Source organism: Cynara cardunculus, assembly GCF_001531365.2.
Source record: "Cynara cardunculus var. scolymus isolate 2C chromosome LG 5, CcrdV1, whole genome shotgun sequence".
Taxonomy (NCBI): Eukaryota; Viridiplantae; Streptophyta; class Magnoliopsida; order Asterales; family Asteraceae; genus Cynara; species Cynara cardunculus.
The window spans coordinates 35,799,552-35,826,947 of record NC_037532.1 but is presented as its reverse complement, the minus strand read 5'-3'; the positions used below and the strand labels follow the sequence as shown (position 1 = coordinate 35,826,947).

The window sequence follows — 27,396 nt, the reverse complement described above, 5'->3', positions numbered from 1 at the left end:
TTAAAATACCAAAAATATCCTTGCATTAAGATTTTAATTTAAAATTACCAAATTTATAAATTTCCTAATTTATCTATTGATTTGTGGTTAGTATTGGTTCTCACAGTTACCACAAACAACTCAGTTCTCCCTTGAATAGACCCCTATATATATATATACACACATATACATGTATGTATATATAAAATGATATAAAAATTTCAAATGGAATTTGTTTTCTACAAGAGGAGGAGTATCATTGACCAAACGGAAAGTAAAGGACAAATGTGGAACTGGAAGGAGTCCTCTGCCAATAAACGACACCATTTCATCCGGGATCATCGTGCCCTTCTTGTTTTCTAATGCCTTCTAAACTGCTCCTCCCAACACCTTTACCAAAAGCGACTGCTAGTTGAACCCCATTTTATACATACAACACACACACACACACATATCGAACTCAAGGTATCATATCTCAATCAATGTTCGTCACCTTCGATTTGAACATTTAATCAGTTTTTCTAATCGTGTTTGTTTATTACCTCTGATTGAATTTTTCCTTGTGTTTTTTGGCGATTGGCAACTTACGGTTCTGAGAATCATTTCATTTCAGGTACATTTGCAGATCTGAAGCTCATTTTGTGTTCATAACCTAACTGGTAACGTAATTTTTGTTTCCACTAATCAAGTTTTGAATAGATTTTTAGATACATTGCTTCAATTTCTACTCAATTGATTGCTACGCTTCTCTGAAACTTCATTTTCGAATATGCAGAGGCTTGAAGGTTGAACCAGTTCTAACAGGCATCTATTGACAATGGGGAAGTCTCCAGGAAAGTGGATCAAGACTGTGCTTTTTGGGAAAAAGTCATCGAAATCTAATCTCTCTAAAGTAAGGAATGGCTTTTTAGATCCATCACTTGTATTTTGTTGTGCTTGTTGAATTTTCTCATATTGGTTATTTATTGCAACACTTTTAGATGCACAATTGTTTGATGGTATGAACTTTAAGTCCTATAGAATGTTATATTAGGAGATGTACACACACACACACACACACATATATATATATATATATATATATTTGATTAACCTGGATATCCAAACCGCTATGCGAGCCAACTAATCCCAGGGCGACCACCTGCTTTGCAAATAGCTCGTAGTCACCGCATTTGAACCACCGTGGCCACAAGGGGATTTTTATTTCTCTTTGGATTTGAACTTGGGACCTTCTAGTACTTTTGACTTTGGAGCCAAGTTCAAACCAATCAGGCACCACCCTTGTGGTTGACATATTTGACGTTCTATAAAACTAATTTCCTTATAATGCTAGATATTAGAATTAAGGAAACAACCTCTCTACTTAGAGTGATGATGGGAGGTTCGGGGGTTATCATCGTAAATAACCACGTCAGGAAAAGATACTTTTTCTTGCGGTTTCTCAAGCTGCAAAATGGGCTTGCAGTTTCGCCGCTTGCGACTTTGACTTGTTTCTTGTCCATAGACGCAAGGAACCATGATACCGCAACGTCCGGTTATTTGGTTTTTGCGGTGGGCCCACTTTTTCACTGGATGCTTCAGATTTTGTCAGAAACTGCAAAGAAAAGTGCCTTGAAGTTTCTTGGCTATTTTGTGAGGAAAAAATAATTGTGAGGTGGCTATAAGGGAAATGTTTTTTTTCATGAGGTGGCTGTTTGAGATGATAAACCGAGGTTGGGTGTCTTGTTCCTCGAGTTTCAGTCATTTGAATTTTCCAAACAAAGAAAAAGAGATCGACAACTAAACAGTTTGATCCATATGCCTTATTATGTCTTGAAGGATGCCATTGTAAACAAGAAGACCTCCATCAATTCTAAGCCACCATCAAAGGATTTTGATGATGATTCTATGGTGATTTCAAGCCCAGTGCCTCCTATTATGCATATCAGTGGAGAACATACAGAGTTAGAGAAGACCGCCAGTGCCAACCTAACGAGTGATACAACTGAAGTTGTAAGGAGTACCGTGGGGCTGAATACTGCTAAAGAAGACGAGTTAATCAAGCTAGAGCAAGCTGCCACAAAGGCACAGGCAGCTTTCAGGGGTTACATGGTAATTTTCTTCTGCTTGATTTAATGCTTCTGTTTAAGGAAAATGCTGCTCATAATTTTTTATTCTCGTGCTGCTTTTTGCAAAAACACATTTATCGTAACTTACAATAGCTTTATCTTAATAGTTTTCTATTTAGTTGCGGATTTACATTATGCTGAGCCATGGAATAATGTAGCATTTGTATTCGAGAAGCAGTAATTGTGTAAGGGGCTGTTTGGTTGGTTTTCCATTAAGTCGTATACGGATAAAGTTATCTGAATGGATTAATCTGCCTGTATAGATTGGGAAGGTTTTTGTTTGTGAGGGTTTTTCCGTAGATGGAAGAAACTTGTTTTTTAATTGTAGGGGCAGATTTGGAAAAAAACTTGGCTTTTTGTATTGAATAAGCCACTACCAAACAATCATGTATAGCTGATCAAATAAGCCCTGAGTTCTATTAAGCTCATTAAGCTGCTAAGAAACAGACTCTAAGAAACCCCAGGGGTTGCCGTAGGGATAATCACCACTTTTCCTAATATCTTAAGTTATCAATCTATTTAGAAGAACTTATTGAACATCTTCTCTTGGTTCAAAGGAATCTAAAAGAATGTCGTCAACTTGTGGAGTCCTCCAAGCGTTATTTAGCTGAACAACCTCCTAAGTAGTACTTTCTAAATCCAGGACTTTCTGATAGGTTTATAGGAATTCTTGTGTATGGAGGTGACATTCTTCTATTAAGCAGTGACGTTAGGGATGGAAACGGGGTAGGTATTTGACAGGTAATGCATCCCCCGTCCCTGACCCCCGTTTAATCCCCCCGTCCCTAACCCCGACCCCGACACGACTAACACCTGACGGGTTCGAGGGGAAGGAATACCAAACGGGTTCAGGGAACACATTGGGTACCTGTTTAGTGAAAAACAATGTATTTTAAAACTAAAATTATGATGAATAGTCACTACATTAATTACTACTGAAAATCAAGTATATTTGGCATTTAATAATAAATATATACATATATACATACATACATACATACATATTTATACACACACTATATACATATATTAAAAAAATAAAAAAATAATCGGGGTCGAATTAGGGGCGGGTAATGTCATCTCCGACCCCACCCCGAGCCTGCATCAGGTATGAAAATAAATCCCCACCCCGTTACCCGTCAAACCAGGGAATCCCTGCCCCAACGGGTAAAATTTCCATCTCTAACTTACATTTTCAAACCTATCACATGGATTTAAGAAAGAACATAACATGTCAGAAGGTCATTTAACCAAAGGACCCGATCGTCCAAACCCTTCTTTTGTTTGTACCCATGTCCCCCTGTTTTGGATCATTTGTCATGGGAGTTAGGCAGGACTCATTTGGATTTGTGTTTTTAACTGTTACAGAAACACAGTTAAGATGAGGTGTTGGTCATCTATTTGTTCCTCGGCCTTACACGAATTTATGCTTGTGTTTGTTATATAACTTATCTTGTCTTTTTGTCTTATACTAACATGAATAATTGCATATGAAGGCTCGTCGGGCATTTTGTGCCCTCAAGGGAATCATAAGGCTTCAAGCGCAAGTTCGTGGTCGTTTGGTTAGGAAACAGGCTGTAGCTACTTTGAGATGCATGCGCGCGATTGTTGAGTTTCAGGCGCTGGCTCGTGGCCGGAGAGTCAGACTTTCTGGTGATGGTAGTCACATGCTTCGAAAATACGCTCCAGGAGAACTTGTGGTAAATTTTTGCATTTTTACTACTTATCATGTTCTCTATATTTTGCATTACTGCCTTTCGTGTTTTCAACTTCTTTTCGTTCTTTTACGCTCCCCCTCCCCCCACGGCACACTTTGCACAAGCTGGGGGTCTTGATGGAAACAACTGCTCTCCTCTTCACAATGGAGGTCAGATTTGCGTACATCCCCCCACCCCCGGCCCCASATTTTCAACTTCTTTTCGTTCTTTTACGCTCCCCCTCCCCCCRCGGCACACTTTGCACAAGCTGGGGGTCTTGATGGAAACAACTGCTCTCCTCTTCACAATGGAGGTCAGATTTGCGTACATCCCCCCACCCCCGGCCCCACATTCAGGGATATACATGTACCGTGCTTGGTTGGTTTGGTTTGGTTTCATGCTCTCTAGATGACAACTTCCTTCCGGGGCACATGCTATGCAAATTCATTTTTCTCTTATGGTTGTCTTATGGAACTAAGGTAGTGGTTCTTTAGGACTTGATTGATTTAGGCCACGTTGGCAAATGGCAACCCTTAAATTACTAAAACTACTCGTAACAAGATTGGTAAATTACTAAACTTCCTATGTCAATTCATAACACTAAAACCTTCCAGAATTCTTTCACCCGCTTACTTCACTCTCGCCTGTAAAGTCCGGTCCGCATACCAAACGCAGCCTTCGAGAACGAGACACTTTGTATTGGTGCATCCTGATTCATCTGATTTGTTTGGTGGATAGGATCTTGTTGTTCCATATGTAACTTATTCGGTTTCTCTTTTCTATTTTGTTTCTGTAGGATAAGAAACGGGCAGATTTGCTTGGCACATCTCTCCGATCAGAAAAGCTATCAACAAATGCATTTGGCACTAAGGTATCCTCAACTATATATATATGTGTGTGTGTGTGTGTGTGTGTCACATTGTTTTATCAAATTGTAATCATTTATACCCCTGTATGGTCCGGGTGGGGTGGGAGTAGGGGTGTTAACGAGTCGAGTATTCCCAGGTAACGTACTTTGGTATGATTCCTATTTTGTGTAACGTACTGTCAAAACCTTCAATTTGGTACCTTAGTTTTGATATGTCAAACATTTAGACCGAAGTATGTTACACCAAAATAGGAATTGGATCAATGTACGTTGCATCTTCATGCATTCTCATATGTAAAGTAGGTACCTAAATGTCTGAGATGTCACATCCGAGGTGCCAAAACGAAGGTTTTGAAAGTATGTTTCACAAAATACGAATCAAACATTCAAACCTAAGTACGTTACATTTTCATGCAATTTGCCATTTTATCATATTACCGCTGTGTTTGGCATTTGCCGAAGTTTTCTAGCACTAATTTTACCTATGGTACTTGTCGTTCGTTGCTTGATCTATTTTCGTTTAACTAATCAATGTGTAATTATTATACTTTTAGTTATCTAAGGGGTTGTTTGGCTGGTTTTTCGTCTTCATGAATGGATAAAGCTGACTGTGTGGATTTATCTGTTTGAATGGACTGAGAGTTTTTTTTCATAGACGGAAGGAGTGTGTTTTTTAATTGTGAGGGGCAGGTTTGGAAAAACTTAGCTTTCTTCATATAGCTCACCCCTAGAAGCTTACTGATAAGCTACTTATATTATTAAACCACTATCAAACAATCATGTATAGCTTATCAAATAAGCTATTAGCCCCATTAAGCTAAAACAAATAGATCCTAAATGACAATTTTATCCTTATTAATAGAGAGAGTAATAAATTCTTAGTCTAACAATTAAGGATCATTGTTATCATCTTAAAAGTTGACATATGCTTTTATTGCTTATTTTAGCTTGTTGCTTCATCGCACACGGTCATGCCTTTAATCATCCAGTATGATGCGACTGAACCGAATTCAGTTCCAAAATGGCTTCAGCGTTGGTCGTCTTCCCGCTTTTGGGAACCACTTCCACAACAGGAAAAGAAGCCCAATTCAAAGCCTAAAAGAAAGCAAACAAAATTACAACCCGAAGAACCAGAAAGCGGAAGGCCAAAAAGAAGCGTTCGCCGAGTTCCAGCGGCAAATCTCGAAAGTAACCTGGTCAAATCCACCGAAACCGAGAAACCGAAACTTACTTCAAGGAAAACGTCTAGCCACCAACCGGAATCAGTGCAGGAGCATTCTCATAATGAACTCGAAAAGGTGAAACGCAATCTACGGAAGATTTCCATATTGACTTCCGAAAAGTCTGAAGTTCCAACCGAAAAACTGCCAATCGTTTTGGATCATGTGTCAGACTCCCCAAATCCCGATACTTCTGCACAGGGTTCGGTTCAGCCGTTTGTGGAACTAAATGATGTAATAACCGAACCACCTGAACCCGAGCCTGAACCACTTCCGGTTCCACCTCTAGAGGCTAAACCGCAGGATGGTTTGCAAGATGATCATCAGGCGGTTGAGCCACTGGCTGGAGAAACCAATGGGAATGTGGAGTTAAACGGCTCGGAAAATAATTGTAGCAAAGAAAACCAGAAAACAAGGAGAAGAAAGTCTTTTCCAGCAAAACAAGAGTATGGTGAGAGTGGCTTGCCGAACACAGCGGCTTTGCCGAGCTATATGGCTGCGACTGAATCGGCTAAGGCTAAGCTTAGAGCTCAAGCCGTGGCTAAGGCTGCAGAAGATGGTGGTGAAAATGGTTTCATCAGGCGGCATTCGCTGCCATCATCCACCACCGGAAAACCGAGCTTGCAGTCACCGCGGGTTCAGAAGCCGTTACAAGCCAACGGCAAAGGATGGACTAAAAGTAACAAACCGCAAATATTCACTAGAGACGGTAAGTAAATCTATATTCGTTTATTATGCTATAATTTACTGAGGAACAATCTAATAACCAATCATACGTACAGTATACATGTGCATATAAGGAATTTGTCCAATATGCACACGTGCATAGAAACCACAAAACATCTTCAATTCCTTGTATGCGTATGTGTATACCGTACATGAATGGTTATTACGGTGTTCACTCAGTTTTTTCATTTTTTAGATGTTTTCCCATTAAGCTCACTTTTAGGTATATAATCTTAAATGATATGTTAGTTAAGTCCATGACCTTCCGACCAGTATGAAGCCAATTTTCTTTTAATATATTAGGAGGTTACTATATACTCAAGGCATTGGATCATATGAGAAGGAGAGTTAAAGTGAGAAACATAAGAAGGGATCTAGACTCTTGATCACCTTAAATCTCAAACCCACCTATAAATCGTGCTTGATACGGAGATTAATCTGTTAGCATCCCGGTGCTCCAAGTGTAGAGATCTCTTCTTACGCTTCTTACTTTAACTCTCCTTCTGACCGGAACCCAACCCCTATACTTAAAACATTTTCATAAATATACTATTTATATTTGTTTTTTTTGACTTTTCATTATGAGGGTATTTTTGTCATAAAAAATATTTAACTTCTTTCGGATTTTCTTTCCCTTCTTTTCTTCTCACATTTAGGAGGAAACATAAATGATATTTTCTCTTGTATTCCTTTCTTTTCGCTCCTAAAAAGTTTAAAGAACACATGGTTTTTCTGTTTTCTCATTTTTACCCTCCATTTCCTTTCTTTTCTTTAAACGAAAAGCTTTCAAGAATGCAGTAGAAAGTGTCGGTTTTCAAAAGCAAGTATCTATCTACCAATTCTACCCTTCATCATGATACGAAGAAATTTATTACTCCATCTATTGTTAAGAGTAAACTTGTCATTTAGTTAATTAAAAAATGTAATGAGTTAATAATTACATTTTTCTAAAACTGTGTACCTTTTTTTTCATTGTTGACATCTATTTTAGGGTACAAGTTTTCTCCCAAAACTTTTCTTCCAAACGTGGGAGGATAAGAAAGAAATTAAAACCCTTTTGAAAAGATTACTAAAATTACAAAACTACCCTAAAAATATATTTTTAAAATAACATTTTTCTTACCTTTCTCTCCCGTTCAAGAACATGAAAAAATTATTTTCCTTATTTTCATTTCCTCACTTTTCCAAGCCTTTGCCTAAAAAAGTAACGTACTTTAACTTGATTCCTATTTTGGGTAACGTACTTTCACACTTCCATTTTGGTACCTAAGATGTAAAGTTTTCAACACATAATTATCCAGGTAACCGGTTGAAGACTAATCTTAGATTAAAAAAAATCCATGTCATTAACCACGTTAGCAAATGATACTGAGTTGGATACCAAATCACTCACCACATCAGCATGATAGATAACCGGTTAATGCTTCAACCGGATACTTAAATGTTTTAAACTTTACATCTTAGATATCAAAATGAAAGTTTTAGAAGTACATTACCTAAAATAGAAATCAAGTTAAAGTACGTTACTTTTTTATACAATTTGTAATTTCGGAAACACAAATATAAATTCCTTCCTTTCTTTTGTTTTCTTTTAATGTTAAAACTCTGTAGTTGTTGAATCTGGTGACAACATTGAAGACTGATAAATAGTTGTGATTTCAGATAAAGTGGTCCAAATGGGGTGGAAGAGATGATCATGTAAACTGCTTCTTTGTTTTATGCTTATTATATTCCTTTCAGGCTTTTGGGTGGTGTTATTATTAGCCAATGTACAGTGATGGGCCCCACATTGTTTTTGGACCTATTTATTTTAACATCATTTTGTGTGTTTCAATGTATTTGGTTTGGATATTGGATATCATATGCTCATCGTAGAGATGGCCCAATGGGCCTGATCTGGCCTAGGACCGATTTGGGATTGGGCCTGACCGGGATCGGTCCGGCATTTTTTTGGAAAATCCATGGTTCGACCCGGCCCAAATGTTACAAAATCAACAGATTACCCGTTAAAACGTACAATGATGATCCCCACATTGTTTTGGACCTATTTATTTCAAGATCATTTTATGTGTTTCAAACTTTCAATGTACTTGGATATTGGATATCATATGCTCATGTAGAAATGGCCCAATGGGCCTGATCTGGCTTAGGACCGATTTGGGATTGGGCCTGACCGGGATCGGTCCGGCATTTTTCTGGAAAACACATGGCTCGCGCTAGTCGAAGACCAGTTATGGGGATGGGACTGGGACCTATACATAGACCCGATCTATTTTGAAAAATAAGTTATTATAAATTATATATCAAGTTTTTTTTACCAAAAACTTTAAAATAAAAACAAGTTTTTCCAGTTGTTTCGATGCTAAATCTTGAAAATTGTAATTATAAAAACATCTAAAATATTTTTATGTAAAAAATATTTTCAAAGTGTATTTGAATGATCCAATTAAAGATTTTAAAATGTATTTTAATGATATATCATCCAAAAAAAAGTTTTCAAACTCGATCTTTTACGTTAAAAATTGATTTTTGAAAGAAAAAAAATGGGATCGGTTTGAGCTTGGCCTGGGCCCGGGCCCGGGCCCGGGACCATTTACAGAACACATAGGCTGGGCCATGGGTTTTTGGTTGGGAATAGTTACGAAATGCAATTCTTGGTCCGGAACTGACTTTTGGCCATCTCTATGCACATGCGTGCCTCCTTTTCATCGGTTGAAATCTAATGAATTAATATGGATCTGATCCGATCCAATCATTCAATGGACATCCAAGTAGCATTAGACATTCGATTTAATCCAATTTAATCCGATGATCGAATTGGTTTCATATAATGTAATTTGATACAGTTTTCAACCAATTAATAACTGTTTCAACTAATTATTTATACATTTTCTTAATTTATTAATAACCAATACGTATAAATATTAACTAACAAATAATGTTAATAATTATACATAGTTAATAATCAGATGATCGGCGAATCGACTCGGTCTTATTGGATCTTAGATTGTCATAAAAAACCGACCAGTCCAATTTAGATGTTGAAATTTTAGATCCGATTTGATCCAATTACAATTGGATATCCAATTATACTTGAACCATCATCGAGACTTGAGATCATGTGAGACCAACCTGCTTTTGTAAAACCCATGAGACAACTTTTTAACACTTGAAATTTTATAGCAAAACGCTATGAAAGTAACTTTCACATCATTTTTCCTATGAGAGTTTGGGTTTTTTTTACCATTATAACATTTTGTTGTGAAATTTCAAATAATGTTGTGAAGTTTTTTTTATCATTTTTCCGAATATTTTATTTATTTATAAATGGTGACCAGCCAAAGACAAAGTTCACCTATATATGCTTTATATTTAACTTTTACAAAACAATACCAGTTTTTGATGGTCCCAAAAGGACCATCAAACAATAACCAGCTGAATGATTGATCATTCGTCTGATTATGAAGAGACGAATGATCGATCATTCGTCTGATTATGATGAAACGAATGAGTAATCATTCGTCTGGTTATCTCACAGGTTTGGGAGACCTGTAAGGTCCATCATTGCGATGTGGCGACACATATGGATAGCTCGGAATCGAAAGACTCCTCATTGACCGCCCATTTCTACTACTTTGATTCGGGGTCGAACGCTCAGCCTGCATCGCCTGAAAATAAGCCGATGAACACGCCATGTCTTTCAAGTTCACAAGCGGCATTAAGGCTTCATAAACATCGCTCATTAATGGTCGAGCCTTCGGGTCACGGTTAAGGCAAAGCGTAGCCAGTTGAGCCGCTTTCTGTGCACCTCTTACCGAGAACCGACCTTCAAGTAGCGGATCAATCAAATGGTAGAACCTCCGCCGCTCCCCGAGATGTGGTCGTGCCCATTCTACGAGATTATGTTCCCCATTGGGTCGGTTTTTATCCATGGATCTTCGTCCGGTTATCATCTCGAGTAAAACGACTCCGAAACTGTATACGTCACTCTTCGACGTCAAGTGTCCTGGCATTTATGGAACTCGTTAGATACGGAACGCAACAAGAATATAATTCCTATTTAGTTCAGCGAATAATTCTTTTTCTCAATCGATGTAACAGAGTTTCAAAATTCCGTAATTTGTACTGGTTTTGACTCGTAACATGCTGATCTAGTAAAATATGATGACATAGATACCGGTGCACTATAAGTTAAAAAGACGAACATACCCGTCATTACGTACTCGGGGGCGGCATAGCCATAAGTTCCCATCACACGAGTCGATACGTGGGTATTATCCCCTTCCGGACCGTCTTTAGCGAGTCCGAAATCAGAGAGCTTCACATTGTAATCCTAAAACAAGAATCGATACAATATGATTTTCATCGTTATTCATTTTAGGGACAAATATCATGAACGTAAAAGTCAAAGGTCAAGAGCCACAAACCACATCTAGTAAAATATTTGACGTCTTAAAATCCCGATAAATGACGGGTCTTTCGGCTTCCTCGTGAAGAAAAGCAAGACCCTTCGCGGCACCGAGAGCGATTTTCATTCTAGTCTCCCACGGTAGGGGCAACGACCCTGTAAAGATAGTTTACGCTCAATAAATTCTCCTTCGAACTAAAACCAAACCAAATGAGCCTAGCATACAAGCATGCTCGCATTAAAGGGTATGTTTGGCATCCAAACTGGACAAAACAAGACAAAACAGTTGTTCAGCGTTTGGCAAGACAAAACTGATAAAAATAAAATGACTAATATACCCCTAATGAGTTGTTTATTTACTTTGATTAATATATATAATCTATTAAATTATAATAAAATATAGGTATATTCCACCTTGTTCCATTGGGTGGTGGGGATGGAACACGCCTGTTCCACTCTGTTCATGTTTGTTCCACTAAAAAGATTGCTAAATGTGGAACACTGATATCTGTTATGTCCTGTCCAGTGTTCCAAACGCATCCTAAGTGGTGAATCTAGGGGATAAAACGTATGTTGACCTGACCTCTACGCTAAAGAGTAGAGCGGTTTTGTGGGGTCTACTAGACTAGGACGAGTAAGATGTACGCAAATGTGACCTCTGCGCTACAGAGTAGAGCGTTTGTTTCAATGACGACCCCTGGCTAGTGAAAAGTGTGAAAACGAGAATAAACATATATGTTAAAATTTGAAAGTCAACAACATCAAACGAACGTACTTCTAAATAGATGATTTTCGAGGCTTCCTCGAGGCATAAACTCGTAAACAAGCAATCTTTGGTCACCCTCGATGCAATAACCGATCAATTTAACGAGATTCGGATGCAAGAGATCGCCAAGAAAATTAACTTCGGCCTGCCACAATATCAATATCACGAAAACTCCATCGATACGTAAGAAAAGAAATATATAATTTACACAAAAAGCAAAATTCATCGAAATGAAATGAAGTTTGGGTTAGTTCCTCATTTTGACAGGTAATCTGCTGATCTTGTAACATTTGATGACACAGATGTCAAGTTTAATGTCCACTTCGTCATAAACAAGTATCCACGTCATCAAATGTTACAAGATCAACATGTTACCTGTTAAAAAATAGATACAAAATAGCAAATAAACCAAATTTAGTTGCATTTTTTGATGCATTTTGCCTTTTCGTAAGAGCAAAAGTATAAAAAGACGCATACGAGCCATTCTTTGTGACCCTGTAGTCCATCGTGATTGAGGGTCTTGACGGCAACAGATAAACCCGTTCCGGGCTTCACAGGCATAGTTCCGTTCTCGTTAATCCATCCTTTGAAAACGCACCCAAATCCACCCTCACCAAGAAGACTCTCGGGTCTAAAGCTCCTTGTTGCCGACTTAAGTTCGTTGAAATTAAACTTCCGAAGCTGAGAAGCGATGTTCAGCTCCTCGGTTACGTTTGGTGTCGATGGGGTGCTTTCCCCGTTGCTAGATGAAGCCGCTAAAACGACCGGTTGGTCTAAACTAGTATCGTTCGTAGACTTACTTTCCGCTGGTTTAAATAATAAGCAAAAAATTAGTTATCATCAATTATATTTACGATAAGCATTAGATTCAATTAAAAGAACTCGATACGCGTTAGAAAAGGGGTATTTTGGTCAAATGACCTTCTGGCAAGTTTCTTTTAGATCGATGACCTTCTGACAGATTTGAGAATGTTATACTGCATAACTAAAGAATGTCACTTTTGTACACAAGAATGCTTGTAAGCTTGTTGGAAAACAAGAGTGAGGTAGACAAGTGAAATGATTACGGAAGGCTTTAGGGTTTTATTTCAACATGGGTAATTCAGTAATTTACCAATCTTATCTTATCTCCTGACTTTTTGTCCCACTTATTTTACTCGGACAAAAAAGGGCTCAGGCTAAATGCATCATATACATTGCTAAATACACCCCTACCAAACATTGTTACTTTATAAACAACTAGATGACACCATCAACAACACACCAAAAAGATGCACTTTGGGTGTTTGGGATTGCTGATAAAAACAACTTATTGACTTATTCCGATGTGACACCGGTAATAAGCACTTTTGAATGTATGGATAAATAGCTTATACGGATGTCAAACCGGTAATAAAAAGTTTTTGAAAAAGTTAAACCATTATATCTTATAATATACACTTCAATAACACACATTGAATTCCACCATTTAAAAGAATGGATCATTTCTCTTCAAGATGGAAACCAATGAATGGGGAAGATAACAATTGAAATCCACAAATGGGATATATATATATAGAGAGAGAGATTGTTTCAAATGCAACCCGTCACATTTGTAGAACCAATGCAACCCAATAAATTGAAATATTTATGGAAATGATGAGAGTTCATTTATTATGATTTAAATAATTATGGAAGACGAATAAGGTTCATTAATTATGATCAATACTTTATATTAGGAAACAATCAAAACTTCTATGAAATTACATATTCATCRAATTAAATGGATGGTTGAGATTGAGTTGTATTGATTGTACAAATGTAAATGGTTGTATAATAACCCACACAACAAGATGCACCTAAAATAGAAACAAATCATGCATAATTGAAGCAAATTGAAGTCAATTTGGGCATAAAATGAAAAATTACCATATGGAATACTACTTCCACAAATGGAGCTCTCCACTTTAGACCTTGTGGATATGCATCTCCCCAAGAAGCTGAACTTAATCCAACATCCTCTTATCTCAATCTCATCTTCTTTCTTCTTATCCAACCCCATTTTTGTTCCAAATGAAACCCTAAATTCAGACCATTAAACCCCTATCAATTCAGACCATTAAACCCCTATGAATTCAGACCATAACCCAACCCCATATGTGACCACACCAATTCCAGCTTACTTCAAATGGAATCACAAGATTTCTTGCAAGATCCTTAAGAAAAAATACCAATTATCAAGAATTACCCTGAGATGGGTATCTGCTATGAGACTGATGAATGGGAAAACAGGTGACACCCAGATGAGAAATTGGGTGGGAAACATGAAATGAGTTGAGAAATGGTGAAAAGGGTATGACCCAAATCACAAATATGACATGCAGAGGCAATGGGGGAAAGAAATTGGAGTGATGTGAAGGAAGAAGAAGAGATGAAGAACCCTAAAAGTATGAAAGAAAGTGAACAGAGTGGTGTTTTCTCTTGATAATTCATGTATATTAGATACAATTCATGTATGTATCGGAGAAAAGAACAGGGGGGGGGGGTCTTTTATTAACCTTTTTCAAGAAAACAGGAGACGACAGGGGGATTATCGAGGCCAACCAATAAATCAAGATGAGAGAGAAGATATATATATATATATATATATATATATATAGAGAGAGAGAGAGAGAGAGAGAGAGAGTTTATGTGTGAAGGATGGGAAACGTGCGTTTCGCATGAAAAGCAGAGGGTCTGGGTAATGTGGAGGGAGGAAGGGGAAAAGAGAAGAAAGAGATATTTGCAGTAGAGAAAATTACATTTTCAGTTCTTATATTTTGAATGATTTTGTATTATGGGTATTTTTTAATAAAGGGTGTAAATGATAAAAGATAACTCGCAAGCTATTTGAGATCGACTCGATCAACACTTGACTCGAATAGGCTCGGCTCGACTCGACTCGATATATTAACGAGTCGAGTCAAGCTACTCGACTCGAAAAGCTCGTGAGATACTCGATTATTTATTCATAAATAACCAAAGGGCATTTGGCCTAACGGTATCGTAGCTCTTAGCCTTCTAGAAGGTCAGAGGTTCAAACATTACCATAGATGAGGAGGGTGTGTGAGTTTATTTGTTGCATTTGCCGTATATAAATATTATATACTTCAATAAAAACATAAAAAAATTACCAAATTTAATTAAATAATAAATTTATAAAATATTTTAATAATATAATGAGTGTTGAAATTTCTAAAAACAATTTATTGGAGATATATTAATCAATTGAAGAGGCTTCAAATCGAAACTGATATAAAAAGAAGTCAAAATGAAGATACGGTATGAGGATGACATCGCGTTACACGTCATCAAATGATGGAAAAAGCGTTCTCGTTTTTAATTAACAAGTCTGGCGTTCCATTTGGATCAAAAACACATCGATTTTATCTGCTACCAAAAGTAAAGATTTTAAATTACAATTTGCAGTATCTTTTAACAGCTATGTTATTTTAAAAAAGTTTGTTTCAACTGTTTTGAAATCACAAGCTGGTAATTATGGTTTACAAAAACGTCTGAATTTAGTCCCTCCCTTTATTAGATGTCAAAAAAGTCCGTTAAATGAGGATTATATTCATCTTTTTATTGTTTTTTTTTTTTTTGTCTTTTACCAATGAAAACCACAAGGACCAAAACCGTAAAATAGATTTTGATTGGGTAATGACAAAAAAAAACATATAAAACGATGAAAATTACACCCCCCCCCCCTTCCCCGCCCCCTCCCAACATAATCTTCAACGACCGTTAATGATATTTATCAAATCCAGACGTTTTTACAGACCACAATGATTATCTAATAAATTTGAAACTAAAGGTATGAAAGTGTTATTTTTGACAAACTACAGGGACCAATTTTGTTGTTTACTTTAAAAACAATTTTAAATTTTAAAAAAAATATTTTTTAATATTTTTTAAATAGAAAAATATGAATTGGGCTTGGGCCGCCCATGAACATGCTTTTGGTCTAACTAATCAGTCCATTGGGCTTTTTAAATTTAGCCCAATCCAACTTACCAAACAAATAACCACCTTTTTTCTAAAAGCCCAAAATAAATAAGGCCCTAAAATACGTTTTTTTGGTCCGTGTGGTTTGTTAAGAATTGCTACTTTCGTCCTATAAGTTTGCAAGTACGGGCTTTGTCCCTTAAAATTCGCAATTTGGACTGGTTTTCATCGTTTTAACCAGCTTTGTTACATGCGGAACCTGTACTTCAATATGGTTCTGCAGTTGTAACTCGGAAGTGTAGCTCCTAGATCGGTTTGTTCATATCTTATATACACCAACAAACCATTATAAATCAGTTAGTCCACAACTTTTTATTGTTTTTTAATCTAGTATGTGAAAATCTTCCTTCAATTGTGTGTTTGTGATGTGTGTTGTAGTCTAGAGATATCACCAGATGAACCTGTGTGAATATGTTCTTTGTGTTTTCCCTGAACCTAAGAAATCGAGATGAAGATTTCTCAAGAACCCTTAGAAGTCGTCTTTTCCCAGCAACCAAAGAAATCGAGAACGAAATTAATATTTCTCAAGAAGAACATCAAAACTCGTGTTTTTTTCAATAAGGACGTTAAGGAATCGAGAGAGTCTCACCTGGTAAAATTGTGTTTCTCAAGAACCTTTCAATGAATCTAATAATCCATATTTTATTGACTGTCTAAATCTTTATCGATGTCAGTAAGGAGCGCTGATGATAGTGGTGGATGAGTGGCTGGGAAAGGGGTTACGATGGTTGTGATGAGGGTGCAAGAGACGGAGATCGAGATCACGTATGAGAGGGGTGGAAGGGGGTTATTTAGGGGTAGTTGAATTTTGTGATATGAAATGAGAGAAAATGTAAAAAAGACCAAAATGCCCCTAAATTCAACAGTCTTTTTTAACGGATTATGCTAAAGGAACGAAAACCCAAATGAATTCTAACTTTTAAAATAATTAGAAATGATTTCAGTAACAAAACTACAAAATGGTACAATTAAATATTTACTATTTTTAGTAAAAGATTTTTGAATTCAAACAAATTAGGTCAAAGACAAATAATTGTTTTCCAAGTGGTACAACATGACATTTCTATTTTCATGAAAGTTGTAAAACCATAAAAATATCAGTATTTTATTTTTGGGAATCTGATTTTTTTTGTGAGAATATGTGGAACTGATAGTCCCATTTGAGAATGGCAGAACACAAGTAATTGTAAGGGGGGATGTTGAATACAATTACACCATATATATGTATGTATATTCAATAATTACACTAAGAAGACACGATTGTTTACGGAATAGAAAAGATTTGTAAATCAGTTCTAACAATCTTGCTCTTAGAAAACTAGAACACGACTATAAACATATAGAAGTTATGTTGCACTTGAATTGCTGCGGATACTACTTATTCACGTAGAAATCTTTTTGAAAGTGTAACCTTGCATGGACCAGGCGCTCTTTCTTTTATACTCCTTTATGCATTAAATGCACAAGGATACTTGTCAAGAGGGGATAAGAGGATAGAGTTGACTTAGGACACAACAGGAATTGGGATAGGATCTCCCCCCCCTCAAAATCGGACGTGAAATTTTCCTATGAAGAAGTCTTTGTCATTGTACACATGATGCCGAATATTGGTTAACAAGTGGGAAGATCGTTAGCTGAGGAAATCAACAAAGGAGGTAGGGACAAAAGTTTGGTATAAATCGGGAGTTGCGTCTTCTGTTCCACATCAGCAGACACTTCCTTGGAAATCGGTCAGTCTTCGATTTGCCGAACTTGTTAAGCACGACCAAACTTTTACAAAGAACCACTAAACGTACAAAGATTGATTAAAGGTAGATTGAGAGATCATCAACAAATTATCGGTGACCCAACAGGAACCCTCGTATTTACTCTCGAAACTAGCCTTTGAGCAGCATTGGGAGGTTCCAACATATATACATGATAAATGGTACAAGTATAGTTGATGTAGGATTCCAACACACCCCTTCTACTGATACCATGTGAAAATATATGGAACCTCCATATTTAGTCTCCAAAAGATCAATTGAGGAGGAATGGAGGTTCCAACATATATTCATGAGCAATGGTTCAAGTCTAAGTCGATGCAGGACTTCAACATTCCTCGAAGGGAAAAAATCAATGTTTTTAGACAACATACATCATGGACGTTCGTGGTTGCGGGTGTTCACAACTTTCATTTTTCTTGGATTATTATGACTATAAGTTAAGAGTTTTGTCATCGTTCCAAGAAGGCAAGAACCCTTCAAATGAATTTTACTCAATCATGAAATCCCTCTATTCTTCAATTCTTGCAAGAATCTTAAGTCAATTCAGAAAGATATTTATACGTCATTTTAGTTTCCACTTAATATTCCTCAAATTGCAAGTGGCATGAGTGATCCACTGTAAACCATAACCAACGATTGAGAAGTGTAATAAGCTGACGATTCTGCTTTTTCATTTAGACATAACACTTTAAGTGGACCGATCTCAACTGGTGTATCGATGTGGACATAGCCAAAGTTATCTGCACAACGTTATATCAGTGTCAAGTATTTCTAACTCCACCATTTTACTCATTTCTTTTTGGTTGTGCTTGAGCTTAAACCCATAGTTCACTAATTAGAATAAACACCAAAACTCAAATATATCACCATTCATGATTGTTTGGTACGATTTTGACTGAAACCACTTCTAATCGATGTCTGGACTAAGACGTTGTCCCACTTTGGCCATTGTTAATTACATACTTTGCAATTGGTCCATTTTTTGGGTTGTAACAGATCACAATAGATGTCGGGGAGACAACCACAAAACAAAACAAAACAAGGGTTAGAACATTCACAATATATATATATATATATATATATATATATTTTATTAACCTGGATATCCAACCCGCTATGCGAGCCGACTAATCCCAGGGCGACCACCTGCTTTGCAGATAGCCCGAAGTCACCGCATTTGAACCTCCGTGGTCACAAGAGGATTTTTATTCCTTCTTGAATTTGAACCTGTGATCTCCTGGTACCTTTGACCTTTGGAGTCAAGTTCAAACCAATCAGACACAACCATGGTGGTTTAAATGGATGATATTGCGATTCTCTGATAAATAAAGTTCTCACTCATCCAAATTCCTCTCATAAGATTCATAACGAGAATCTCCATAATTAATGTAAACAAATAAGGTGATATAGGGTCCCCGTGATGTAGTCCTCATTGCCCCTTAAAAAAAACCCATGTGTCTCTCCATTAACGTTAGGTGACAAGGTCGTGGCAGACACACAAGTCGTTATCCAACTGACCGTTTTTGGAGGAAACGAATAAAGTCGAAGCTAACTTGTAAGAAACTCCAATCCATGTTACAGTAGGATTTTTGAATATTCACCTTAAACGCACATATTGCAGCACCACGAGACAAATGGTATCCATGCATCAGCTGTTATGCCAATAGTTTATTGTTTAAGACGATCTTTCCCAAATGAAAGCATAACGATTCCCATCGACATCTGCCAAACAATTTTTGATAGTTTTGCGATGCATTTATAGAGAATATTGCAACATGTTATGGGTCTATAGTCTATTACATCTCTCGGAGTTGTAACTTCTGGAGCCGAATAAATTACGACATGGTTCAACCTCCGTAGACGCCAACGACTCCTATAAATTTAGTCAGAACGACACAAATATCATCACCAACGGTATTCCAAGATGTTTTGAGAAATCAGGCAGCGTAACTGTATAGGTTTGGCACTCTCGAACTCATCATTCTTAGTGGTTCTAAAACCCAATGATCTTGTATCTGAACCTCTCTTAACCATTCAACACCCTAATTTCATTGTAAATAATTACCAAACAATAATATTTCATTTTGCACTATATCATAAGAACCTTTTTAATTATTCCAACCACTTAATCATTCTACACCAAACCATTCAACAACTGGCAAACAACCCCTTGCATGATAATGTTCTTTAGTTATGAACTCATGAAGAAAGCAGTAACACCACCCCTTCCTAAAAGCCGACATTTCAAGAAACACGTCAAGTTTCATCTATCGTAAAAATCCATACATTATTTAACAAAATAAAAAAATAAAAATAAAAATAAAAAAATAAAAATGGAAAATGGAGTGGATGGTTTGGATGTGTTTGGCGGGTTGCTCTCCTTGGAAAACGTGCTTCGATTCCTTTTCGCTTTTTCCCTTTTTCTCTTTCAGTCCTTTCCACCTTTGTTCCCCCTTTTCACAAAATCCAACCCCTTTTTTATTTTTATATATTTTTTTTAATTTCAAATACTGATTTATCTAATCATCAAGTGTTTGGTTAGATGTATTAAGCAGTAATCAATGTAAATAGAAATAAAAGAAACTGTCTGATTTTATATAATATAATGAGTTTATTCCTTCAGAATCCCAAATTTTGATTTCAGGTTAAACTGGGGAAATGTAAATTCATTACTCTGACTGAACCAAACAGCCTCTTGCATCGTTACTAGTTGTGTACCCGCACAATGCGGCGGGAGCCATGAATTTTAACGATTTGAAGTTTCATTGGTTTTATAAGATAAGATTTAACGATGATATATGTTACACTTGGTCTTTACATATTAATACAATTTGAATAAACAAGAGTTATGGTTCCAATTACAGACTACTGATGGAAAAAAATTGTATAACAGTTTAAAATCCAATATATTTTAAAATCCAACATATTTAAACGACTCCACAAATGTATTCGATTTACACCAAGAGCAAAGAACCAAGAAACTTGAGTTTTAAGATAAACACTCAAAACCAATAAAGAAAACTACAAATTTAACAGATCATAAACCATGAAAAGACAAAAAAGATGGGTTTTAGAATGAAATTTCAACTGCTTACCCTCTTTCTTGTCCAGAAACTCAGATTAAAGTTGAATTAATACATGTATATATATATATATTTCAAAAAAACCCAAGAACATATTAATTCAAAATATATTATACAGTGCAATTTGGACAGCCTAACCCCAAAATATATAGTATATATATAAATAAATAACTATAAAAGTATAAATCGTAAATATTAAAAATATTTTTTYACAGTATATATAATRTATAATAATATAATTAAGTAAAAAACTATTCAATATTGAACTCATTTCGAAGGTATTAACGAGACGATTATAATGGTGTAACTTGTTAAAATAAAAATGTATTTTTTAAACATGTTTTAATTGATATACGATTATGTATGTTAATTTGATAAATGTTTAAAATGAAACATTTAAAATTAAAGAATCATAAAGTAAATTAATTAATTATAGGGGTATAATGTGTAAATTTAAAATTATAATTTAAAAAAAAATTGGTTGTGAGAAGGTGAGTGTATGTGAGGAGATGATGGGGTGAAAAAGTGAAAAAATATTATAAAGGGTATTTTGGTCATTTAAAATTTTAAGACTTTAAGACTTTTGCTAAATTTGCTTAATAAGATAGTATAGATATTATATGATGTGTTACACACATATATTCTTACAATTAAATATGCACATAAAATGAATAAATTGTTATCAGTATTTTACAAAAAAAAAAAAAAAATAGTATTATAGTTTGTGAAACATAATAAATAATTTATTAAGATTGTTTATATTATGGTTACACTTTGTGCAGATTTAGTTGTACGCATGTGTGCGTGGTGTATGTAACCGAGAGAGAGATGTACGACACTTGAATTTTCTCAAAATATCGTTAATATCAGGCTCGTCAATTGGGGGGTTAAATAGGAGAATTTGAACAGGGCCCAAAAAGAATACGGAGACCAGTTTTATATTTTCTTTTAAGGCACTGATATATGGATTACACAGCCCAAAATCCTGAATCTACACTCAACATCAAAACCCAAAAGCCGACTTTCTTCTAGTGTACGTCTACCTCATTATCAGGAGCGCCTCTTCGATCTTCTATTCCCGATTTGATGATTGAAATCCCCAAAGCTGCGTAACTACGAGTTTCTACTGGTTCGTCATTCTACCATTGATATCCAACAACCCCGTCAAAGGTTTTCATACACCTGTCACTCGAAACTGGTTCTTTTGGTACTCTTTTGTCGTGCAATTTGTAACAGGGCATCCAAAAAAATTGGAACGGCCCTGATTAATCTCGACCTAATTATCTCATTATTTATCTTAAATTAGTGGTTTAAGATGGATATCACAAATTTTTAGAGTTTTTCAAATGATTAAGGCTCGTTACATGATACTGATTTTACATAAATCATGGTTATTAATTAAAATATTTAAAATTTCTCAGTATCAATCAAAAGGTTCAGCCGAAGTTGTTAATCAGAGCATCTTTAACACGTATGTCATATTTTTATCTATTTTCTTTTTAAAATTTAGTGGAGATTTTAGCATAACTGTTATGCAATTTTGTTACATAATTTCTAACTCAGCTAATTAAAAACTACCATAAAATTGTACAATGTTTGTGACTAATAAAAATACATTTTTTTTTCTTCTCATTGACTAAGAAAATGACACTAACAGGATTCGAACTTGGGTCTGGGGTGAAATAAAAAACCTTGCAAACCAACTCTACCAAATAAAATTTGTTCTCATTGTAGTTTCAAAATACGTACGATGACACACAACAAATTAATACGGTTGTACCTTTCACGAACTTAAAATTTTGTACCTTTCGATAGAGGAATAATACGGGGGGCTTATTCATGTTCAAGTAGGGTTTCTTGCACCCGTTGAACTGAATTTACAAATACATTTTTTGAGGCATGAAAGAAGCATCTCTTAAATTTTGAGTCTGTGCTTCAGGATATTAAAGAATGTAAGAAACACCAATAAAAATATCAGAAAAGTCGATTGAAATAAAAAAAAATAAAAAATCTCTTGAAACAGTGGAATTCCACTATAAACTGCACATCAGACTATTTTACAGAATTTTTGATCCACTTTAAAAAGCACTCGTTCGACAAAAATCCTAGATTTGCTACTGAATATCCCAATTAAATGAGACTATTTATAAATCAACGTATACCATCAAATTCATGACATTTATTTAGAGAAAAATTGAATGAAAAAGTAACGTACTTTAACCTGAAAACTATTTTGGGTAATTTACTTTCATAACTTTCATTTTGATACCTAAGATGTAAAGTTTTAAACATTAAAGTATTCGGGTAACCGCTTGAAGACTAATTTTAGATTAAAAAAATCAATGTCACTAACACGTCAGCAAATAATACTGAGTTGGATACCATATAACTCGCCACATCAACATGATAACCGGTTAATGCTTCAATCGATTACCCGGATACTTAAATATTTAAACTTTACATCATAGGTACAAAAATGGAAGTTTTGAAAGTACGTTACCAAAAATAAGAATTAAATTAAAATACATTACTTTTTCATGCAATTTGTCATTTTTTAATATGACGAATTAATTGCATGGTTTTAGAAAAACATATAAAAAGTTTAATATTATTTTATGGATTTAAAAATAATATTTATTGATATGATACGTACGTGAGCTCATATGATAACGAATGTATTTGATTTTGTATGAAACATACTCCAATTGTCAATATTTCAAAATCTTTTTAGCCAAACCTGGTAAGCATTTACCGGTAAAATTTAACACTATCACTTACTTACCGAGTAAGACTTTAGTCACCAAAACGGCACCGTATGCAATAATTTACCCAGTAATCGTTTACTAAGGTAAGAGTCGTCGCTCTCACTTACCGGATAAGACTCTTGGTCTTTCTCTCGCTCTTACCGGGTAAGATTCTTAGTCCTTACTATATTCATCCGATAAGATAATGTAACTTGATAAGTGTTTATCTGGGTAAGCGTTTGGTAAACGACCCTTAATAGTTGTTTCTTTCATGGATTGTATTTATAAAGTGTATAGAAATAACCATATAATCTCAGTTTGTAAAGAGGGTGGAGTGAATATTACAAAATTTGATTTTTAGACCCCCGTTAGCTTTAACTGTTGAATGAGCCAAAAAATACCCCTTTAAATTGATATTTGAATTATTGAAAAAATCAATTTGAATATTCATCTGTGAATACTGTAACATTGGTTTACATATGCATTTTCAAATATTTCAGATTTTTTTCATTGGATTCATATTGTACATTTCCTTTAACTTTCTCTTCTCATCCCACTACAAAAATAAAGGGTTTCACGGACAGAAAAAATGCATCAATAATCCGCCTGAAAAAAACCATCGACAGATGGATCTCACGGCCAGTGATCATGATTAACAGTGGATTGCCCATCATTGGACTAAAAATCAATCAGTGTTCCACCATAAATCCGTCAAAAATTTACAACGAAACAATCTGTTGATAAAACGCCTTTATTTTATAACGTTTTACACAATATTTAATCATTATTATTTAAATTGCCCCCTACAAATGTAAGCATAAGGGTTGTTTGTTTATCTATTAATAGTTTCATTAAGAGACAACATCTGAATTGTTAATAGGCGAATCTTGTTTGGCAAAAAAAAACTGAATGATTTTGTATCATGAGTGTTCCTTAACCATTCAGTATCCTAATTCCTTTGTAAACAATTATATTTCATTTTACACTATATTATGAGAGCCTATTAATTATTCTAACAACTTAATCATTCTGCATCAAATCATTTAACAACTGTCAAACAACCCCTAAGTTTATTATTCTAGTAAGAAAAATTAAAAGAGAAACAAAAGTAAAATAATATGATTCATTTTTTTCTAATCTTGAAATATTATTGGTACTTAAAATAAACAAATTTGGAATATGACAACATCTCTAACATTTATATTATAATTTTTTTTAAAACAAAATATTCAAAGTTAAAATATTTAAAAAAAACTACAACCAAATCCAATAGCTACTCTATTTTAGCAATTCTATTATTAATTATATTATTAAAATATTCAATACATTTATAATAAAATATTATTTTCCTCTCCTAAACATTTAATTTCTATTTCTCCTGTAGGTGAAAAAAAAATTAAATGTTATTTCTCTCTCTCAAATAAGGAGTTTTAGGTGTTGTGTGGTAATTGCTGAATGGTTTGGTGTAAAATGATTAAGTGGTCAGAATGATTAAGAGGCTCTCATAATATAGTGCAAAATGAAATATAATTGTTTGGTAATTATGTAAAATGAAATTAGCGCTCTTAATGGTTAAGGGGGATCCAGGATAGAAAATCATTCAGAGGGTTTTAGAACCATTAAGAGGCAGACTTTTTTTTGTCAAACAAGATTCACCTTTTAACGATTCAGAATCAGATGTTGTCTCTTAATGAAACTAATAAGAGGTTGTCTCTTAGTGTAACTATTAAGAGGTAAGCAAACAACCCCTAAAGAATTCTCCAAATTTAGAGAAGTCTACGTTCTCTCTTTTCTTTTCTCTATTTTAACATACACGATAACATAATTGTTGAAACAAAAGAACTGTTAGTTTTCTCTATTTTAACACAGCTATAGAAGATGCTTTAATAATTAAAAAATTAAACATGTCACATGAACCCTTTACAAAAAATATATATTTTTATATATACTTGGATTTAATTTATTCCCATATCATGCTATGTTACAAGCAACTCAAACTATAATCACAAGAAATTGATTCGTAATCCGATTTTGATTTTGATTTTTTCCTCTTAATTAATACAAATAAAATGCATGTAAACCAATTCTATACACCAATTAAATTGCAAAATGGGTGCTTGTATCAAATTTAAAATGGGATTTTTGTGGGAAAAAAATCCAACAAAAATGACTTCAATGAAGATGTTGAGGATGCTGCTCAGGCCATGGCCAAAAAGCCGGTTGATCTTCGATAGCGTTGAACATGTTGCAGAAGCTTTCGTTACCAACCGTTTGGTTTAGCCGTTGGTTCAGGAGATCGGTGGTCGAAGGGTTTTGAAGGAGTTGAGTTAGACCGGAATTCGGCCCGATGGATGACGTCATATTGGGATAGATGTTGTTTGAAATCTGGGTATAAAATATTGGGCTTTCTTCTGATGGTGTCATGGTGCCAGTCACTGTGTTCAGATCGCAGCTGTTTTCGCTTCCATTACTCCATGATCCTTCTGTTTCCTTGTTTAGATTGATGGGTCTAATCCCATTTGATTCTCCACCTTTTACAGCTAATAACTGAAGAACAAAAATGGAATCTTGATGGCTGAATGGATGCATCATGTCTTTTTATCTAATTCTAGAATTACACCCATACCCATCTGATAAAGATTTGATTTTTGAAAGAAGTTTGAAACAGACATAGGGTTTTGGCATTACCCATGTGATTAAGCTTCAATCTTTGAGAGAATTAAGCTATGGCTTAATTAGCAAGATTATATATATATATATATACACACACACACAGACAATATCTAATGATATCTTAATCCAATTCTAGAATTACCCAAGTGAAAAAAGACATGATTTTTGAAAGAAATTGGATAAAACACAGGAGTTTTCACATTGCCCTTGTGATTAAGTTTCAATCTTTGAAAGAATTAAGCTATGGCTTAATTAGCAAGATTATATATATATATATATATACACACACAGAGAGACAATATCTAATGATGTCTTAATCCAATTCTAGAATTACCCATGTGAAAAAGACTTGATTTTTGAAAGATTTTGGAAGAAACATATATAGGATTAGGATTTTGACATTACCCATGTGATAAAGTTTCAATCTTTAAAAGAAACTATCAAATTAAGCTATGAATATATATGTATATAATACCTCTGCATGAAGTTTCTTGTTTAGGTTCTTGAGAGCATCATTATCTGCTTTAACCGACTCGAATTGTCTCTTCAAGACATCATAATCTTTCTCCAATTGTTTGGTCTTCCATCGAGCCCTTCGGTTCTGGAACCATATGGCTACTTGCCGCGGTTGCAACCCAAGGGCTCGCGCCAGTTGAGTCTTCCTCTCGGGTTCGAGCTTGTTTCCCAACTCAAAGCTCTTCTCAAGAGCCTTAACTTGCTCCAAATTCAGCCTTCTTTTCTTCTCCCCGAGCTGTGATCCATCATCTTCCGACATATCATCATCCGCACCACCACCACCACCACCCGCACGCGTTTCTTCGCACCTTTCCATCCCGGAATACGACATAGATCTTCTCATCAAAAGTGTCTGAACACCTGCATCCAAACAACCAATCAACCAACTTAATTATATATACAATAAACCCTAATTCATACAGACAACTTAAGCCATACATACATACAGCGTCTGAATTATGCTTGGTTGTCAAGAAACGTATACATGCAGATCTAGAGAGAGAAAATGAGAGAGAGAGAGAGAAGGAACCTTGGAAATCATGAGGAGGGTGGTGGTCATCTTCATAGCCAAAAAACATGGGTTCAGGTGGGAGGAAGGACATGTCAGTAGTGGAAAAAAGAAAAGCCTTTTTTTTAATGTGTAAAGTTAGGCCAATGTCACAGAGCTCTCAGGCAGCTTGATAGCTGTCTCTGTGTGTTGTTCTGACTCTTATGGGGATGGATCTTGGATGTGGAAAGGAACATGGGGGTGGCAAAGACACTAGAGATACAGCAATAACCTCTTTTTAAACCTCGAGGAGATAAGAGATGGGGGTGAGG

The 27,396-nt window shown here is 35.4% G+C and overlaps 3 protein-coding genes across 4 annotated transcripts; 1 reads left to right on the top strand and 2 right to left on the bottom strand.

Moving 5' to 3' along the window:
• The first annotated feature begins 365 nt into the window (after nucleotides 1-365).
• On the top strand, nucleotides 366-8,497 carry LOC112513479 (protein IQ-DOMAIN 31-like). The gene is made up of 8 exons (XM_025119755.1): nucleotides 366-444; nucleotides 593-638; nucleotides 755-871; nucleotides 1,798-2,070; nucleotides 3,584-3,787; nucleotides 4,581-4,655; nucleotides 5,600-6,581; nucleotides 8,261-8,497. The coding sequence occupies exons 3-8, from the start codon at nucleotides 797-799 to the stop codon at nucleotides 8,290-8,292; spliced, it is 1,641 nt and encodes a 546-aa protein (XP_024975523.1). The 5' UTR covers nucleotides 366-444; nucleotides 593-638; nucleotides 755-796; the 3' UTR covers nucleotides 8,293-8,497.
• Nucleotides 8,498-9,910: 1,413 nt separating this feature from the next.
• Nucleotides 9,911-13,839, bottom strand: LOC112512129 (probable serine/threonine-protein kinase PIX7). The gene is made up of 6 exons (XM_025117972.1): nucleotides 13,681-13,839; nucleotides 12,250-12,578; nucleotides 11,782-11,917; nucleotides 11,026-11,162; nucleotides 10,808-10,931; nucleotides 9,911-10,604 (listed from the first exon to the last, which is right to left on the bottom strand). Exons 1-6 carry the CDS (start codon nucleotides 13,811-13,813, stop codon nucleotides 10,126-10,128), a joined length of 1,338 nt encoding a protein of 445 aa, XP_024973740.1. The 5' UTR covers nucleotides 13,814-13,839; the 3' UTR covers nucleotides 9,911-10,125.
• An 11,516-nt stretch (nucleotides 13,840-25,355) lies between these two features.
• LOC112513341 (homeobox-leucine zipper protein ATHB-13-like) lies at nucleotides 25,356-27,229 on the bottom strand. Of its 2 annotated transcripts, none has more exons than XM_025119575.1 (3): nucleotides 27,107-27,229; nucleotides 26,537-26,937; nucleotides 25,356-25,935 (listed from the first exon to the last, which is right to left on the bottom strand). In XM_025119575.1, the coding sequence occupies exons 1-3, from the start codon at nucleotides 27,177-27,179 to the stop codon at nucleotides 25,561-25,563; spliced, it is 849 nt and encodes a 282-aa protein (XP_024975343.1). In that variant the 5' UTR covers nucleotides 27,180-27,229; the 3' UTR covers nucleotides 25,356-25,560. The 2 variants fall into 2 exon arrangements, with proteins under 2 accessions (XP_024975343.1, XP_024975344.1); XM_025119576.1 differs by lacking the exon at nucleotides 27,107-27,229 and adding an exon at nucleotides 27,024-27,061.
• Between the last annotated feature and the right edge of the window lie 167 nt (nucleotides 27,230-27,396).

Bases quoted from the DNA above. Each gene is read 5' to 3' on its own strand.
- LOC112513479 (XM_025119755.1), top strand. From the start codon at position 797: ATGGGGAAGTCTCCAGGAAAGTGGATCAAGACTGTGCTTTTTGGGAAA. The intron at 872-1,797 runs GTAAGGAATGGC...TATGTCTTGAAG, and splicing joins CGAAATCTAATCTCTCTAAA to GATGCCATTGTAAACAAGAA. The intron at 3,788-4,580 runs GTAAATTTTTGC...TTGTTTCTGTAG, and splicing joins ACGCTCCAGGAGAACTTGTG to GATAAGAAACGGGCAGATTT.
- LOC112512129 (XM_025117972.1), bottom strand. From the start codon at position 13,813: ATGGGGTTGGATAAGAAGAAAGAAGATGAGATTGAGATAAGAGGATGT. The intron at 11,918-12,249 runs GTATGCGTCTTT...ATATTGTGGCAG, and splicing joins AGGGTCACAAAGAATGGCTC to GCCGAAGTTAATTTTCTTGG. The intron at 10,605-10,807 runs GTATGTTCGTCT...CATAAATGCCAG, and splicing joins CCCCGAGTACGTAATGACGG to GACACTTGACGTCGAAGAGT.
- LOC112513341 (XM_025119575.1), bottom strand. From the start codon at position 27,179: ATGTCCTTCCTCCCACCTGAACCCATGTTTTTTGGCTATGAAGATGAC. The intron at 26,938-27,106 runs GTTCCTTCTCTC...GTTTGGATGCAG, and splicing joins CCCTCCTCATGATTTCCAAG to GTGTTCAGACACTTTTGATG. The intron at 25,936-26,536 runs GTATTATATACA...TTTGTTCTTCAG, and splicing joins ACAAGAAACTTCATGCAGAG to TTATTAGCTGTAAAAGGTGG.